This window comes from Megascapheus bottae, chromosome 8, assembly GCF_031878675.1.
Source record: "Megascapheus bottae isolate mThoBot1 chromosome 8, mThoBot2.hap1, whole genome shotgun sequence".
Lineage (NCBI taxonomy): Eukaryota > Metazoa > Chordata > Mammalia > Rodentia > Geomyidae > Megascapheus > Megascapheus bottae.
The window spans coordinates 33581964-33601712 of NC_143516.1; the positions used below are offsets into that span (position 1 = coordinate 33581964).

Below are 19749 nucleotides of genomic sequence, written 5' to 3' on the forward strand. Positions count from 1 at the left end.
TAAGAAGTAGACATTCATTATATATTTGAAATTTTAAGGTCAGTTTATTAAGTTCAATGATGTAAGCTATCAGAAGAATATTCTCCTGAAGATGAGTTTTTCTTAGAAAAAAAGAAAGGAAAATCAAAACCCTCTCAGCATAGCCACAGATGCTGTGGCCGTGAAGCCTCTATGGGGGCAGTCCATTAGTCTGAGTCACTCCCTGGGTCGGCAGGGTTATAGTCCGGGTCATCTTCCTCCTCTTCCTCCAGCTCCAAGTCATCCATTTCCTGGAACAATGATTCATCTACCTCCACATTGTTTCCAGCTGCAAAGAGTGAGAAGATGTTACCTTCAGTTATTAACTCTGAAAGGTGCAATAATTCTGTATCTCATAAAGATGTGTTTCATAAAGATAGAATTCACTGGTACTAACAAATAGAAACTTCTAGGTGTAAAGGTGATGAGTGATAAATTCCAAAACCAACAATTCAAACCATAAATATACTGATCAGCAGAGACTCTGACATTGTAGAAGTACTTCTTTCAGTTCATGGTTTAAAAATCTGGTCACTCTATTTAAAGGCTTATTAGAATGCTATTATTTACAATATGGAATGTTCCAATATGACTTTGTTATTAGTTATACAAAGGTGGTTTCAGGGGAAGAAAATTACATTTGATGATTGAAATGCTACTTTTCTCTATGGGCTGTCTAAAACTCCCCCCTTCCCTTTTTTCCTTACTATCCATTTATAACATAAACTTAAATTGGAATTAAAAAAAATGTACCAGATGCAATGGTTCATATCTGTAATACTAGCTATCAGAAGGGTGATACCTAAAGGATCACTGTTGAAAGCCAGCCCAAGCTGAAAAGTTCACTAGATCCATCTCTAAAATAACCAACATAAGCAGGGAGAGAGGTAAGGTTCAAGTGGCAGAGTAAGTATGAAGTCCGAATCAAAATAAAACAAAACAAAAACTCCCCCAAAATATGTAGGTCATAAAGTTATTACATAAGGGTAGAGAACTGATTCACACAGTTCTTTGCTATATTCTAAGTGGCCAGAACAACGTAGTAAATATTACTGTGCAGATGGATGGATGACAGACACCAAGAGGTAAGGTGTATGGAAAACAGAATGAGAAAAAGCTCAAGGTATGCCGGGCACTACTGGTTCACGTCTGTAATCTAACTACTCAAGCAAGAGGTTCAAGGTTCATAGCCAGTCCAAGCAGAAAAATCCACAGATTTTAATCTCCAAGTAACCAGTGAAAAACTGGAAATAGAGGCATAACTCAAATGGTAGAATGTCAGCTCTTAATTAAAACAAAAACAAGTGAGTGTGAGAACCAGAGCTCAAGCACCATGGATAGGAGATACTTTAATGATAACAAGGGAAGGTGAGATTTTGGTTAGAGAGAAAACCTAGGAGTTCTATATGTGAAGGTTGTCAAACTCTGACAGACCACAAAATATCCCCATACATATGTGATACTAGAAATTTGAGTCATAATGTACCAGTTTATTAGTTATCAGAGATTAGTGTACTATAATTGTCTATCTATTGCTACCTGAGATTTCTCAAGTCATTAGAAAACTTAAAAATATTGCTGTATCAAGGTTGGGAGTGTAGCCTAGTGGTAGAGTGCTTGCCTAGGAAGAGCAAAGCTCTGGTACCACATACACAGAAAAAGCCAGAAGTGGTGCTGTAGCCCAAATGGTAGAGTGCTAGCCTGGAGAAAGCCCAATAACAGTACCCAGGCTCTGAGTTCAGGCCTCAGGACTGGCAAAAACAAAACAAAGCAAAACATTCAGCTCAAATATGTAAATCAATAAACTACTAAGACTGTAGGCTTTAAAATGTATCTATGTTTTAACAACTCTGAGAGGAAAGCATTACACTAAGTAAAATTATTCTTTGATTTTTATAGTGGAATTCTATTATCTTACCATCCTCTAAGAACTGGATGTCAGATGTATCAAGATTATGATCAGTTTCAAACAGCTGCTTCCCTAAAAGAAAACAGGTTTGTTTAATTGAAATGTCTCAATTTAAATCCATTTTCTTCCCTATAACCATTTTAGAAATGTAATTAAAAATACAATCTCCTGAAAATCTGTTGTCCTATAAATTTAAACACATGGGCACTTTATTAGCTACGTGACTTATGAAATGTATGACATCAAAGTGGAATAGGGAAGTCCCTGGTCTGCCTTAAGAGTCCTACAAAAACAACAGGTTTGACTATATCACTTCTTAGGCATATGGTCTTAAATGACCATGCATCCCAAGATCTACCAATTGAAATATTTAAATGAAGGTAAATTATAAGTAGTAATTATAAATCTTAAGCGGATAAATACCATCAAAAAGATATTTACTTTTTGGTCTTCTATGTCTAAGTACATTATTTTCTTATGCAAATCTGTCTAAATAACCCTTTTTTTTGCTTTACAAGAAAGGATCTAAGAGGGTTTGGGGAGAGCAGGAATGAGGATGGGGTAGAGAACTGCCCTACTACTTACCACTTAACTTATTTTTTCCTGCTTGTTCTTCCTCTTTCATCCGTTTCTTTTTAATTTCCAAGAGTTCTGCATCAAACTTGGCCTTCCAATTTAAGAAATTCTCAATTGTAACAGGAGTGCCATGGAATAATTTCTTTAAAAATGAAATAGAAATTTAAGTGATCAGATAAATGAGACATCAATATAACAAATAAAGCCTACTTATATATTATTTTTTTTCCTGTACTTTACCTAATAATGTAAATCAGACTGTTCATTATTTAAGTACCTTTAGGGATTATCCTTACAATTCTCTCGTACAATACGACTCACTACTTTTTTTTGCCACTATATGTTATTTACTATAATAAATTCATAGAAGACAAAAGGAAAACATGTCTGAACTTTTGCAATATGTAAATACAGGTTTCACGAAAACATCTGATTATATTTTTATGTATTTTTACATGAAACTGATTAACAGCATAAAATGTGTTTCAATTTATAAAACTTGCTTATCATATATATGCATATTATTTTAATAGACTTTGGTATTTTATTTATAAAAAAAACTGTGCAATGGGTGAAATAATTTCTTGGTCATACATAGGGCTTACTACATAATCACTGTGTGTTACTTATGCCACCAACAAATAAGAAATTCTAACGTTTATTAAAATACACTTAATTTTATGATTAAAAAAAAACACTGAAATTTCCAAAAAAAAAAAAAGAAAAGAAAAGAAAAAACTGAGTGACAACTAAACAACTAATGAGAGGGAAAGGGCTCTTAAAATATACCTTTTCTGCTTCTTCTGCTTCCTTTTCCTTTTGTTTCTTTTCCTCCTCTCTTCTAGTCTTTATCTGATCAACTATTTCATTTAATTTTTCTTGCACAGCTGTAACTAGAGTAAAGATCATCACCATACCAAGGTTTTCTTCAGCCTATGTAACAGAAACAGAAACACTTTTCAGAAAAACTCAAACTAGCTAACAATTTCTACACAATCACTAAATCCCATGTTTTGATAACACTATTAATTCAGTTACTTATACCAATTACTATATTTCATTATTACAATGAAATATATAATGAATAATTATAATCTCATTCAGATAACAGCAACCAGGGCCTAGAAGCAGGAAAAATTTCTCAGACTTTTGTGCTTGCTTTATTCCCTAAAAGCTCCAAATATTTTCCTTTTAAATTAGCATTTGGAGGATTATTAGTCCTTAGAACAGTGATATTTAAGGTAGAGATGTTTCCTGACAATTCTTTCTTCTTTTTTTTTGACTGGCTCTAGGGCTTCAACTCAGGACCTGAGCGCTGTCCCCAAGCTTTTCTGGTCAGAACTAGTGCTCTATCACTTGAGAGTCACAGCTCTACTTCTGGCTTTTTGGTGGGTAAGATCTTTCTCCCCTGCTGGCTTCAAACCTTGATCCTCAGATCTCAGCCAACTGAGTAGCTAGGATTAAAGATATAAGCCACCAAGCACTCAGCTTCTGACAATTCTTAAATAAAAAAATTAGGACTTCTGATTTTTAAGATGGTGGAAAACGGATCTCACTTTCCCTCCTAGTCTTTACTTTGAAGAAATGAAAAGCTCTCTACCCAAGAACAAGGGATTTTAGCCACCTGGTAAGCCCAAACTAGTCCAGAAAATACTTCTCCTTATCCACTAGCTACTTCACACAACCCTCCCCACTTAGAGGGACCAGAGGGTATTACTAATGTTTGTGTTTTAAGGAAGGTAAGAGGTAAAGGGAAGGAAAAACAAAAAAAGTCATAGCCCTCTAAAGGCAACTTGCCTATAATAGGTGAGAGGGATGGGAGGGTTTTTTTTTTTATGTTGAAACTTTTAGCTACACATAAAACTAGATATTCTAAAAACCAAATTAGAATTAGGCTCATGACTTAAAAGTATCTTCGGAGCTATTATCTCATAAAAACTAAGGAAGGAAGTCCTAATGCTAAGTTTCAAATAGGAAGTGGGACAATTTCTATTACTCAAAATTTAAAGGGACAGTGGGAAACACAAACAAAGATACTTGGTGATATTGCACCATCAATTCTGCCTGGTCTGTACTCATTACAAATATTTAATAATACCATTTAAAGCTTACGTTAACATATAATATTTAAGATCAAAGATTTAATGTCAATACAAAACAAAATTCTTATTTACTTACCTGCATTGATAGTAATTTTAAAATGTCTGAGACATCATTATCTTCTAAATTTTCCTGGGAGAATATTTCATAAAGGGGAGCTTCATCTGGGTATTTTTCACTATATGTAAACTTTAGGGTAGTCTGAACAGCTAAGACACAAGACAACAATTTGATGTAAATACATTATGTCTAGAAATCAGTACTTATGTTTAATCAATAATTTGTTTACAATTTGCCAATGAAAAGTAGTACAATAGATTTTCCTACCAAACTTCCCCTCAAATGCTAAGAGACTATCAATTCACTAGTAAAAATAACCACATGAAGTACATCTGCCCAACGTCATTTTGATTTTTGCATTTCTGAGAAAGAAAATGGTCAAAGCTTATATTTTTAAAAATCCTTCCCAGAATAAACTAAAAGACATAACTGTGGTCTCATTTTCAGCTCCTACCAGAAGCAATTCCAAGCAGCAGGATCTAGCTATAGCCCTGGAATCTGTGTTTACATCTGCACAGCACTGCTAACTGGTGGGTAGATGATAAAAGTTCTGACTAATTTGAGAAGGTATCTAGGCAAACTGTGATTCAAGGACATGTTCTTACTCTTTTGACTCGTACTGATGCACATGGCCACCAGGTGGCTCTGTAGTACAGTCCAATGAGTTCTCTATGCCAACCAATTAATTAGCAGTAGTGTTAAATCTGTTCTGTTATCATTACTCCCATCCATCACTTACCTAGTGTTTATTACTTTGTAACACATATTAGAAAGACCAGGTTTTTTGATGATCACCTATAATACTGTCTCTAGAAATTACAAATCTATTGTCTTTGCTGTTTTTGAACTAGTTACTTTTTTGAAATGGAGTTTGGGGAAAAAATACAGTACAACCTACTGATTGTTTTAAGTACATGTTTCTCAAGTGAGAAACAGGACATATAGCACAGTTATTACAGAATGATTATTAGTTTCTGACAAAGCTATTATGCAGAATATGGGAACAATTTAGCAATTTTTGAACTTTGTATTTAATTTCAGTATAATCTGAAAAAAGTATCATTGTTTTTGGAGTACTTTACCAATAAGCATATATAGAGAGATGGTATTATAAGCAACCCAAAGAAAAATTTTAAATAGTGAAATAACTACAATGCTAACTTCACTTTCAATTTTATTAGATAAATTGAGAGCTATTAAATAGTATTATTAAAAGTATCTCTTACTGGGGCTGGGAAGGTGGCTCAGTGGTAAAGTGCTTGCCTAACATGCAATAAGCCTTGGGTTTGATTCCCTAGTGCCACATAAACAGAAAAAACTGGAAGTGGCACTATGGTAATTCATTTATCACTTTTATTAAATTACTACTATAACTGACATACACCAAAAGTGGAAATAAAGTTTAGACATTATTCTCTCAATTATCCATCAAAAATTTAAGCTAGGGGCTGGGAGTTTGGCCTAGTGGTAGAGTGCTTGCCTAGCATGCACAAAGACCCAGATTCGATTCCTCGGTACCACATACATAGAAAAAAGCCAGAAGTGGTGCTGAGGCTCAAGTGGTAGAGCTCTAGCCTTGAGAAAGTCCAAGGACAGTGCTCAGGCCCTGAGCCCAAGCCCAGGACTACCCCTCCTCCCCCCCAAAAAATTTAAGCTAATTTACTTAACTTATTGGTGTGTTAAAGTTATCTTTTAAAAAAGAAAATAATAAAAACAAATATATCCAACAAATATTCTACACAATAATAAAACATAGCCATAGAAAAATAGTAAAGGGGCTGGGAGTTTGGTCTAGTGGTAGAGTGCCTGCTGAGAACGCACAAAGACCCAGATTCGATTCCTCAGTACCACATACATAGAAAAAAGATGGAAGTGGTGCTGTGGCTCAAGTAGTAGAGTTCTAGCCTTGAGAAAGCCCAAGGACAGCGCTCAGGCCCTGAGTTCAAACCAGGTCTAGCAAAAAAAAAGAAAAAATAGTCATGATCAACAAAATACCACAAAACTACTGAAAAAATGTTCATATGCAAAACCTTGTTTCAGTAAAAAATTTACCTTCTTTCCATTTATTGTTTCACTTTAGAAATCAAGTAAATTTTGCTATACTATACTCTTTTAAAGTCATACTTGTACAATAAATCAGCCTACAAACACTCAACATTCATACTACATCTTAACAGCACCTTAGTACTGTCATACAATGTCTAGCACAATGACTACAGAATGAAAGGGATTCCCAAAAAGCAAAAGGGGAAAAAGTACTTGGGATGGGACTTACTTTCATCATTTTCTCCAGCCTCAGACGTAACAGTAATGGTGAAGCTGTGTGGATTTTCTGATAATACTGCAAAGAAACATGCATACAAGTTAGGAGCCTACGGCAGATGCCATTCCTTACTGTACATGTATCACTATCCAGTCTTAGAAGTAGTCCTTAACCTGGTTTTATTTTAATAAACACAAACAGCAAAATACTGAAATATAAAGACTACACCAATTCCCTATTAAAGGTGAGAGTTTTATCTGGAAAGATTAATGAACTCTCTTGATGCCTTAACCTACAGAATCAAAATAGTAAGTAGTTTAGGTTTTACTTCTAAAGCTCTACAAATACATAAAAAATTAAGTTCCTAAGAGAAAACTCCAAATATACTGGCCAAAAGTTTGGTGTTCCTCATCAATACTATCCTCTAATATTCATGGTTGTCACTGATTTTATACTTGTCTATCTTCTAGGTATAGACTAGATCTTTAGTGAAACCAAATTTTATCTTTCACAAATATTTATTGAACTTTTACCATCTTCATGAAATTATGACAGAAATTAGATATAAATATGAGTAGCAAACACCTTAAATTAAGGAAGACATATAAATCAACTTTTACATAAATAAGAAAGGACTATTAATTATTTCCGTGTGATGTCATATATCTCAAGGATACTATAAAATGCTACAGGAGCTCCAGATCAGTGCGTGACAGGCTTTAGAAACTCCTTATGTATTGGCTTAATGAAACAAGTACTAATAGAAGAAAAGGAGAAAAACAGTAACAAACCATGTGAATAGTAAACAAGGAGAGTTTAATAGCACTGACAGCTGCTTAGCCTGAGAGAAGAGCCTATATGCTTCATTCTATACCAGGGAAGCACTGACACCTGTTAAGGTTGATAGGAGCTCTATGGACTCTTACATGAACAAGGATCATGTAAAGAAGTCACCATGGAAACTATCTGACTTTAGTACCCAGTCATCATGGAAACCCTTTGCCTTTAGTATCCAGGAATCTGTTGAAACCACCAAATATGGATTACTAGTATTTCTGGAACAGATATCTTCATTTTAATTTTAATTCAGGTTTAAGACACTTAAAGCAAAGGTGAACATCTGGGATTATCAGAAGGTACTTATGAGGGAAGACAAAACACTTATGGGACTCATACTGTAATTCAGACCATGCTGAAAAGTTAATGAAAGCTCCTTATAGTAAGCTCAATCCCTGATCTCACCTATTTCTAAATAAACGTATATAAAACATATATGAAGTGTTTTATTTTCATGATCAACTTTACCATTTACATACCACAAAATGTAAACATTGCAATCAAGAAGTAAGAGTTTAATATAATGACATTCCAAATTGCTACTCCTTGGAAGAAGAACTCTATACGGCTGTAAGTTAGAAATAACCTACATTCAACATACCAGCTAACTCTGAGCATCACTGTGTGCCTATGCTGTGCATTTACATAAAATCTCTTAAATCTAACATCAAAACAACAGGTTTTATAATCTTCCTGTATCTCACCAAATTTAAGATACCATCAAGTATGAAGTATTTTTACTTATATGCCACAAAGAAAGATTAAACGATGCCATGTAGTCAATAAGTTCCTATTTCAATATTATTAAAGGGTACATGGACTTTAAAGCAATGAAATACATTATTACTCCAACTTCACAGATATCAGAACTCAGACACATTTTATATAAATCGCCATGGTTCTATAACCAGTAACTGTAGAACTAAATAAGCCATCAAGAGCTTCATTTAAAAAGAAATTCCAGGGATGTCATTTGTTATGCTGAAAACCAATTGGTGGCATATTGGCAAGTACAGATAAGAAGGTGAACACAGGAAGGGTATGATGGCAGCAAGAGTACCATGGATGAAAAGCCAAGGGGGCATTTAAGGCCTAATTATAGCTTCCATTTGGCAAACACATATGTCCATAAAGAAAAGTGGATGAAAATACAGTTGAAATTTTAGTCCTGTACCAAGCTGTTTTCATTACTATGGCTACAGAATCTATAGTTTGGTATTGATATTCCTCCAGTGCTGTTCTTTCTGCTAAGGACTGTTTTTGCTCTTCAGGGTATTTCATTATTCTGTGTGAGTTTATTTCATTAAAGAATGGGGTTGGGATATTGATGGGTATTGCCCTGAATTTGTTGATAGCCTTTGGCAGGATTGACATCTTCATGATGTTAATCCTCCCAAGCCAGGTGCATGAGAGGTTTTACCATTTCCTTAGTTCTGTTTTAATTTCCCTTTGCATTTTTTAAACGTTTTTGTCGTAGAGGTCCTTTACTTCTTTGGTTAATGCCTACGTGTTTTTTCTATTTGTTTTTTTTTTTTGAGGCTATTACAAAAGGAGATATTTTCCTGATTTCAGCCTCCCTCTTCTCATTGTTGGCATACAGAAAAGCCACTAATTTTTGTGGATAAACTTTACATCCTGCTATTTTGCCAAAGTTTTGGATCAGCTCAAGAAACTTGGGAATGGAGTCTGTGGGGTTCTTTAAACACAGGATCATGTCTTCTGCAAGGGGGGAAAGAGTTTTACTTCATCTATCTCTATTTATATCTGTACATATCACCACATAAGATGATGCTGCTAAGTGAAATGAACATCTAAGATATGGAAACAAGAGGCTTTTCTTTGCTGTTATTTTTAATGTACTGGGTGAAGTTATTACTTTTTTTTCTTTTCATGTTTTTCCCTTTTGTTTATCCCCTGTTGTTACTCTATTTGATTTTGGTACCCTGTGTCTTGTATATACGTTTATCTGAATTGGGGAAGGGAAACAAAAAAATGGTGAGACAAAGGGCGAACCAATGCCACAGCAATACTCACAAGACAGTATGTTGGAAATAAACCTTACAACTTGGGGGGGTGGGAAGGGGAAAGGGAAAATGGGAGAAAAACAAGAGGGGCTAACAATGTTCGACAAGAAGTGTACTCATTACCTTACATATGAAACTATAATCCTTCTATACATCACCTTGACAACAAAATTAAATTAAAAAAGAATTATTAGTCCTGAATGATAACAGTTTTTAGTAATAATCCGGTTAGAATTGTATCAATATACAGTTATAAAATCAAACAACAGTGTATAGAATGGAGGAGGGAAGTGAAAGTATAAGTTGGTTAAACTAGGTACATACTGCAATAAATTAGGTCAAGCCAATGAGATTTTAAACTAGGTTGTTAGCAGTGAGAAGAGCAGGAAACCAGGAGGAAGGTAGCACAAGAATGACACAGAGAGTTTATAGGCTGAAGATGTGGTGTGGTGTACTCAAATGAGGAATTCAAAAGAAAAAGACATGTGGGAGGCACTGAGTCAAAATCAGATGAGTAAATGGAAGTAATAATGAGAACGAGGCTTTATTTTCATTTAGGATCATCCATAGCAGTGTGATAGCTAAAGTCATTAGATGAGCACCAGGGAGAAAAGGCAATAGAAAAATAAAAGCAATACCAGTTTGGTTAAAAAGAAAACAAACAAACAAACAAACAAAACACTAGGGAAGGAAAGGAGCCAAAACCATGAGAAAGTGTATCAATGTCGAGAAGTAATGTACCCACTCCCAGACGAATGCAACTGTAACCCCCCATATATTACCCCAATAATAAGATACAATAAAAAAACCACTATTACTTGGAAAACAAAGTAAAAAAAAATGGCTAAAGATGTAGAAACAACCCCTAGAGCTAATAACAAACACAAGAGAAAATAGCATTACACAAATCACCCTACCTCACCCCGCTTACTACTGTGGTAACAGTGTTCCAAGCAAGCACATCCTATCACATCCAGATTTCTATCACAGCATTACCTCCCAACAGCAGCAATTCTCTATTTGGACAGTGTGTTAAGATCACTGTGAAAATGGGTAGGAGTCACAACTCTATAAAATATGCATAGTTTGAAGTCTATTTTGTGTATGAAACTGCCCCAACTATCAGAATCTGTGCTTGACAGAGCAATGTCTGCAACGTGCACTGAAGTATGTAGCCATGTGCATAATGAACCACTGTTCTGTGAAATCCTGTCAAATCCCTGACAAGGCTCCCTATGATCTGGCCCCTGTGAAGTACCAGGTCTCATTTCCCATGAGTTTTATGTTCTGGCAATACCAAACCACTTATCCGCAAGGTCTGACTCCTGCTTATGTACACACTCTGTGTCCCTTCCCTTCACTTAGCTCATCACCTTTCATTCCTCCAAAACAACTTAGACTATTCCCTCTCCTAAATGCATGGTATCAGATAAATAGCTGGTAAATGAGGAAACCAAAAGGTTATGGGGATACTAGCTTAGAAGAATGTAGAAGCATGAGAACGAAAGAGCTGCATGGAGAGAAGGCGGACATTCAGAGATGGTATTCCCAAGGGGTGCCCATGCCCACATACAACAAAAGTAAAACTCAAAGTTATCAGCTAATAAGGGCAAAGAATTCTGAAGGCACATTATTAAAAGAATCAACAACTAAAATGGTATGTTTCTGGTACAGCATTTTATACTCCTTAAATGGTTATATAGCATTTACATCTGCATCATTTCCTATTAGACTGATAAATTAAAAGGCTTGCTAGGACATCAAACCAAGCAATCACTACAAAGGAAAAAGGGGAATGAAGTACAACAAAGAAAAAGGACACTGGGGAACACTGCTAAGACTCCAAATATCCATTCTTCCTCTGGCCGGTTTATGCCATTTTTACTAAGCATGCTTACCAATCAAAGAGTAAGAATGGCATTTCCTATTTCTCATGAAACGATGAAGTGCCAGCTAACAAGATGGAAATAGATTGGGCAGTTTCCAGGAAATTTCCTTGAGAAAATGCTGGCTTTCACCATCATCCCATCCTCCTGCCCCCTCCCCTCCCAACTTATCTAATAGGTAAGCATACAACTTTGAGTCAGAACAAGTCTCTTCCCTGAAAAAGTCTGGAGGAGGAGCTGCCACAATTCTCATGTGTAGAAAAAATGAACTTTTGCCATTGTAAAAACCACTGCTATTTGGGACTTTGTCACAGTTAAATAAAAACAAAACAAAAAGTCCAGGAGGAGAGTTAATATGCCAAAGTTGTACAATAGGTAATAAACAGGGATGGGGATATCAGATTTGCAAAAAACATATTATTCCAGGGGGAGTTTTATTGTCTGAGTTTTTGTTTTTTGTTAAGATAGGGTTTCACGGGTAGACCAATTTGGTCTGAAACTCATATGCAAGCCAAATTGGCTTTGAACTCACAGTCCTGTTGCTCTGCCTCCCAAGTGCTAGAATGTTGAGATTACAGCCACCATGTCCAGTTAATTTCTGAGTTCTTTTTCATTTGTTTTGCTTTTGGCGATAGTGCTAGGGTTTAGACTCAGTGCTTGGTAGTCTCTACCACTTGAGTCATTTCCTCAGCTGTTATTGTTCCCAGTAGGGGTTTTTTTTGTTGTTGTTGTTGTTTTTTGGCCCGAGGCTGGCCTCAGGTCACAATCCTCTCATCTATGCCTCCAGTATAGTTGGCAGTACAAACACAGACCACCATTCACAGCCTGATTGTATGGGATTTCACTAACGTGTACCCCATGACTTTGAACCCTGATACTCTGATCTGTCTCCCACAAAGCATGGATTATAGGAATGAGTGACTGTGTCTGGCAGATTCCTGAGGTATGCTGAAAGAAATTCCATTCTATTTGGAGAGCACATGGGGAAGTACAGAAATGGTGGGACAAAGGATGAACGAATTCAGCAGTGATACTCACTAGACACTATGTTGAAAATGAACTCTACAACTTGGGGGATTGAGAGGGAAAAACTGAGAAAAAGAGGTGACACTGCTCAAAAAGAAATGTACCGCCTGGTGCAGTGGCACATGCCTGTGATCTTAGTTATTCAGGAGGCTAAAATCGGAGGACTGTGTTCAAAACCGGGTGGGGCACTAAAGAATCTCTAATTAACCACTAGAAAACTAGGAAGTGGAATAGTGGCTCCAGGCTCCAGCTTTGAGCTGAAGAGTTCAGTGACAACACCCAGGCCCAGAACCAAGCCATACCACCGCCCAAAAAAAAGAATGTACTTCATACCCGCCTTTTGTAAACATAACCCTTCTGTATATTACCTTTACAATAAAATTCTAAAAATCCATTCTAAGGTAGTATGAGCTGGGGGTAAGTGATGGACGCCAGACTTCCACCACTGTGGGTGGATCTTTTAAGGAAAAGAATAGGGTGCTGGGCATAGTCACAGGGGCCTACTCAAAACAGGAGGGGAGAGTTAGGTGATGCAGTACTTATGATGATAAAATGGACAAAATTTAGGGTTGTCAAACAGACATAACAGAAGGAGTGGTTAAAAGGTATGCCAATGGATATGGACACACAAATGACCTTAGGTTTTCACAAAGAATCAGAAAGCCTCTATTAAGTCCCTATTAACTTGTTAAGAAGTATCTAACCTCCAAAAACTATGTCTCACAAAAATTGCTTTTATATGGTGATTTCTGCTCTATCACTAAGATATTTTTATAAGGATTAAGTGCTCATGGCTGCTACTCAGCAGACTGACACAGCAAAGGCAAGATTATGTACCCATCTTTGGTAAGGTAGACAAAATTAAGGGAACTTAAGTTTTCGGTTAACCTGCTGTCAACCAACTTATTCCAACAAAACTCCCCACAGCCAGAGATTGTGATATAGAAATGGAAATAACCAAATTCTACTACCTTAGCAGGACCTTGTCATGGAAGCACTACTGAAGGAGAATGTGGTATCAGGAGAGTCCACTTATATTTTGGAAGACTAGTTGTTAGGAGGGTTGGATCAATGTGCAATCAAGCTACAGAATAGGCAAAAAGAAGAAATTGTATTATGATATGTTATAATTCACAGTAAATGCAACACTGGACCAAAAGGTCTTTTTAACAGAAGTAATTCTGAGGTTAGGATAGGTCTATGGGCTGGAATTATGTCTATTCAGTAACCACATAAGGTCAAATGTACTTGACAAATGCTTCTTCCTCAGTAATACATTAAAAAAAAAAAGGGTATACTTCTTTCATTAATCGATGAAGCATTTACTAAATCTAATATTTAATGAGATTAAAATGAACAGTAAAAATTAGTACTCCTTGGCGAAGTGATATAGCAAGCTCTCTTTCATTGGACACAGAAGTTTAAATGTATGGAATCATAAACACAAAGGAAAGGTATAAAATGGCAAATCTTACAAACTTTAAAAATTTCAACACTTTAAGGTCCTCTGCCTTTACTGTAAAAACTTTCCGAAGAACAGGTAAAAACTTTGATTTTTACCTATAGATAAAAGAACTATACATCAAGATCTTATTTATTATAAATCTTGTATGGATGCTAACAGAAATTGCAGGAAAAACTCAACTGGTAACTGCAGAATATTGGAATGAATCAGAAGATTCATAATTTGTCATTTATTTCCCTAGCTCAGAATCCTCAAATGCATGTCACCTTTCTAAATGCATATGTGCACAGTATTTAGTGACACATCTACCCTATGTACAAAGAATCAAAAAGAAAGTAAGTACAGCTCATGCTTTGCTGCCTCTGTCTACAGTGTTCTGACCAATTGTTATATTCCCCCAAATACTGGAACGAATCAAACATAGTGATTAAGAGCATATCCACCAACTGACTCTTGTATCCTATTTAGTTTAGACATGACATATAAGCAAGGAGAGAGAAGGGAGCCAGACTCCATACACACTCACCCAGATAATGACACTCTCAAACCCCTCTTCACTCATCCCCTTAACATCCTCACAGCACAGCTGTATTGCTGGTGAGAGAGAACATGAACAGGACTGGAGCTATACAGGGGTAGCTGAGAGACATCTGCCTGTTGGCAAAGCAGAACAAAATTTTCTACCGTTTCAAGCAGTGGTCAAAAAAGGTGGAGTCAAAGCGGGAAAATCTACACTAAACCAGGGGAGAGGACTGGAGTTCATGAGTTAAAGTCACACACCTTAATGTCACACTCTGAATTCTGACAATCACCGGCTGCAGTCAAAAGAACAGGGATGGGAATGTCAGTCCTGCACACCTAAAGGCTTCACACTCATACTAGCTTTCTTTGAACTGCTTTTTTTTTCTGTCTGGGAGAAACCAGAGATCCAGTGATCTGGTAGCATTTTCACAAGCCGTAGAAGCATGGCTTTAATGTGGAAGAACCCTCTTCCTTTAAAACAGACCGAAAGAACCTATCAATACGAGAAGCCTGCTTCCTCTCCTCTCCCCTAGAACTGAACCCAGCCCTGCCGAACTTAATACCAGCACTGACTCACCAGCCGACCAGAGCAAGCCACTTCACTTACCTTTCCTGAGCTTCCACCGTAACCTAGGCGATGTCTAATCCCCCCTTCCGCTCTGACCGCCTCACCTGTGCGCTACAGCAGAGCGGAACCGTGAACTGCATCGTCCATTCCGCATTCTACAGAATGCCACGAGGTGCCCATTCTTGCTATTCTCTATCCTGACTCTCGGATAACTTTTCCTTTCAGAGACCGCACTCAAGACTTCCACAGACTTGCATACACCACCGTGTTGTGTGTGTGTTTGGGGGGGTGTGGGGTGGGGGGAAGCATCCCAACTACCTCGGTGCGTCCGCAGAAAAGCTATTCCTGCTCTTTCCGCGCACCCTAGTGAACCTAGGGTTGATGTAAGTGATTGTCAAGACCCGATCCCGGGTCTCTGGGGCCACGCCCGCGTCGCCCGCACTTTGATGGCTACGGGGATCAGCGGGGCAGGGGAAAGCTGCCCTGAGGTTCCTGGTAACCGGCAGAACCGGGGTGGCGAAGGAGGCGGCCCGGCGATCCCCGGATCCCCACCCCTGGCCCCCCATCCCCAGCCCGAGGCCGAGGGCCGCGGCGGTTCCGGCCCGTCCCCCACGGCTCCCCGGGCGGCGGCGGCGGCTAGCGACCCCGAGCGTCACCTGTGAAGGAGTCGGGGTAGATGGCCTCCAGGGCCTCCAGCTCATTGCGCTGCTCCTCGCCGTAATCTGTCATCGTGGCCCTCGCTGCTCGCCCATGGATCGCCCGACACCTGGGCGGCGCGGTGCAGCCGAGACCGCCGCCGCCGCGCCGGCTGCCGGGTGGACGCAGGCGCACAGCCCGAGTCGCCCGGCCCGGGGACCCACAGCCAGGCCCGGCCTCCGGAGCACACAGCGCCGCGCCGCGCTCCCGATTCGGCTCTCGGGCTCGGCGTGCCACTCGTTCTGCCTGATCCTGGGGAAACCGATTTACCGCCGGCTTCACGCCCGCCTGGGATTCGCCGGATAATGAAGGCACTCGCTTCAGGCATTCGCCGTGGACACCTAGAGACAGCAGCCGGGCTTTGCGGGACCTGACGCAGAGAAGGCCCCTCGGAGCTGCAACCTCGCTCGGAAGGTCTCGCCCCACAGCCAGCGTCGGCGCTGGGCGGGGCCACGTCGCCTATGGCGGGACTCGGGACATCCGAGAACTTCCGGTCCCCCTGACTTCCGGTTTGTGACCCGCGGCGGCGCCTCGGGTGACTCGGTTCGTCGGGATCGGGCTACCCCAGTGCTTCCCCAAGTCCGAGCGGCTACAAGTTACGCCGGAGTTAGGCGAGCGGGAGGGAGACCCTTGTGGAGCCCAGGTAGTGGAGGAGCGGTCGGCTGGCAATCCGTGGGACGCTCGGAAGGGTCGACCCCTGCTTAACGATCGTGCCGGGCCCGGGCCGGTAGTCCTTGCTGCTCAGGAGGCTGAGATCTGAGGGCCGGAGCACTGTCCTTGGACTTTCTCAAGCCTAGAGCTTTATCATTTGAGCCACAGCACCATCTCAGCCTTTTTTCTATGTATGTGGTACCGAGGAATCGAACCCGGGTCCTCGTGCATGCTGGGCAAGCACTCTACCACTAGGCCAAACTCCCTGACCAGAGTGACTTGTTTTTATCAGCTAATCACCGCAGACAAAATAGTCAATCATAATAGCAAATGATAATCAAATGACTTGGGGGGGAGTCCTGGGCGTTGTCCCTGAGCTCTTCAGCTCTAGGCTACCGCCCTACCCTTGAGCCACAGCCCCACCTCCCCATTTGTAGTGATTAATTGGAGATAAGACTCTCACTCTCGGGCTGGCTTTAAACCGTGATCCTCAGATCTCAGCCTCCTGAGTAGCTAGGATTACAGATGTGAGCCCGGCTTGACTATGCATTTAGTCCCACGGATTAAAAGGCTTGCTGATTTTTTTTTTTTAATTCTAAGTTGGAAAGTGTACCTTTTAGCAGAGGGATACATTGATAGCCAAGTTACCCAGGCAAACTTTGGTACTGATCCCATGTTTTAAATATTGACTACGGAATTCTTTTGAACTTGGAGGAAGTGATGGGAAAGTGCTTTCTTCGCCAAAAATGCAGGTCCATCCCCAAAGTATGCAGGGAAATGTGCGTGATCACTTGTTTTTGATTCCGTTAGAAAATGACCACACATGTTCCAAGCTTGCCCATTCTCGGTTTCGATAGCCATAATCACGGCGACCTTAGAAGGTGTGTGTGGGGGGGGGGGTGGAAATCTCTTCTCCATTGGGACTGCTTCCACACATGAACTCCAGGTGGTTTGACAGATGAGGTGCCTGTGGGTGGTGCTAGTCAGGAACTCCTATTCCAGCACAACAAGAGCATGCTGCATCACCTAACTGATCAGAGGCCAGAAAGGACAGAGATACAATCTGAAGGGCCCGTGGAAAGCCAGACCCAACCTTCACACTACTGGGAGAACCACCGCCGATGTTGGTGTGGGGAGCTCTGAGTGGAGAGCCAGGACCCCCATCACCCAAGGCCTCGGGAGACAGAGGTGGGACCACTTCTGAAGCTGGCCGCACGGGGGCGCGCGTGGTCAGGTGCGCGCAGGAACTAAGGCAAGCTGCTTGCCGCAGCTGAGCTTCTCCGCGAACCCCACCCTCTAGGATCGCAGAGGACTGCTGATGCCCTGAAAGACTCGGCGCCATGATGCAAGCTGAATTGAACTGCATATTATTTATTATTCTAGTTCTGCTTGTAATACCTAGGAAATTGGGGGGGGGGTAAGGATTGCACTTGGGCTATGTCAGTAATAATCAAATAGAACCCAGAGCTCAGGTCCCTCACCTAGAACATTTTCTTTAACTGGAATCCTTGGGAAGAATACACTTTAGCCACATGTTTTTAATTTCATGATCTTGGAATCTGCTAAAGGATTGAACGTATGGCTCTTTGAGCCCTGGCTTGGATCTGCCACTTGGTAGCTGTTGCTTTTTGATTCAAACACTGTCTACCTGATGTGATGCCTGTGCAGGTTTTAGAATGGACTTATGGCATCATTTTAATAATCACACAGGAAGATTTGCTTGCATTCATCTGCCTTTATGAGGGAATCAAAGCAAAGAGACTATGTAGTTTTGTATGTTTACATTTGTATTCTTGTAATTAAAAAGACATTCAAATGTAAAACTTGAACTTTGGCTAAAAAAAAAAAGGATTGCACCTGGTTTTATCTTCCCACAAAATAATTTTTATAGTACTTCATAGGGTCTAGTAAATAATTATTTGATGAAAAAGTGCTTCTTTGTAAATGGCCCTGATTCAAGTGCTCTCAACATGAAAGAATGGCAAACAGGCTTAGCAACAATAAGCTAATCACTCTTAATTTATGAAATGTATACAAGCAATCAAGCATCACATGATCCAGCTCGTTTTACGTTTGTTTGGTCTGAAATTTGCTTTCCTGAATCTTAAATGCTGAAATATGTCTGTACTGTGAAATTTATGGTATACTGTTGCTGCTGCTATTCAGCAACTGCAGAAACAGGACATGTTTAAATATTTTTCTTTGTTGCTTAAGATGAAGTAGCTATAAATCCAATTCAAGTTTGTCTTCAAGTATTCTTTCTTACTTTAGAATACATTAAAGTATTAGGATACATTGAATTTTATTTGCAAAATATTGTCCATACTTATTTCTTAGAAGCAGCAGCTTTACCTAGATAGTGCATCAGTAGATACAGAATCATAGAATGCTTGAAGAGGTTTTCACTCATCCATAGACTTGTGGATTTGTAAGCTCCCACCCTGTATTGCTATGTGTATTTGTTTCCCATCACCCCTACAATAAATTACTATAAATTTTTGTGCTTTTAAAGAATATAAAGTTACTATGTCATAGTTCCACAACCTTAGCAACAGTATATAGTTCTCACTGTTCTGAAATAAATCTCAATGAGCTGCAATCAGAGTGCTAGAGGGCCATGTTTCTTATGCAGGCTTTGGGGAGAATCCATCTCTATACTTTTTTCCACCCCTTAGGGTGCCCATGTTTCTAAGCTGTGTCACTACAATACTCCTTGGCAGTCACTCCTCTGCCTTCCCTGACTCTTCCTGAGATTGTTCTGTAAAGAGCTCTGATTATTTTGGGATAATTTTCTCTCAAAAACCTAACTTGATCATATCTGCAAACTCACTCTGTCTGTCTCACTCACTCATTCTCATGCCGGAAATCATGTCCTGGGCATTGACCCTTACCTTTTTCACCTAAGGCTGGTACTCTACCACTTGAGCCACTGCCCTGAACTTTGCTTTCTTGGTAGTTAGTTGGAGATAGTTTCACAATCCTCAGATCTCAGCCTTCTGAGTAGCTAGAATTATAGGTGTGAGCCCCCCCCTTTTTTCCCCATAAAAGTAACACAACATTCAGAGCTTAGAATGTGAATGTCTTTTAGGAATTATTAGCCTACTACAGTATTGCAACCTCTGCATTACAGGAGTCTGTGCTTGTATAT

The 19749-nt window shown here is 39.5% G+C and overlaps 1 protein-coding gene across 1 annotated transcript; it reads right to left on the reverse strand.

Annotated features, from left to right (window-relative positions):
* Window positions 1–17: 17 nt before the first annotated feature.
* Window positions 18–16071, reverse strand: Rwdd1 (RWD domain containing 1). Its single transcript, XM_090338243.1, has 7 exons — window positions 15911–16071; window positions 6939–7004; window positions 4682–4812; window positions 3293–3436; window positions 2513–2645; window positions 1937–1999; window positions 18–307 (listed from the first exon to the last, which is right to left on the reverse strand). Exons 1-7 carry the CDS (start codon window positions 15981–15983, stop codon window positions 186–188), a joined length of 732 nt encoding a protein of 243 aa, XP_090194369.1. The 5' UTR covers window positions 15984–16071; the 3' UTR covers window positions 18–185.
* Window positions 16072–19749: the final 3678 nt, after the last annotated feature.

Bases quoted from the DNA above. Each gene is read 5' to 3' on its own strand.
- Rwdd1 (XM_090338243.1), bottom strand. From the start codon at position 15,983: ATGACAGATTACGGCGAGGAGCAGCGCAATGAGCTGGAGGCCCTGGAG. The intron at 4,813-6,938 runs GTAAGTCCCATC...CTTGTGTCTTAG, and splicing joins GGCTGGAGAAAATGATGAAA to CTGTTCAGACTACCCTAAAG. The intron at 2,000-2,512 runs GTAAGTAGTAGG...GTTTTCTTTTAG, and splicing joins AGGAAAAAATAAGTTAAGTG to GGAAGCAGCTGTTTGAAACT.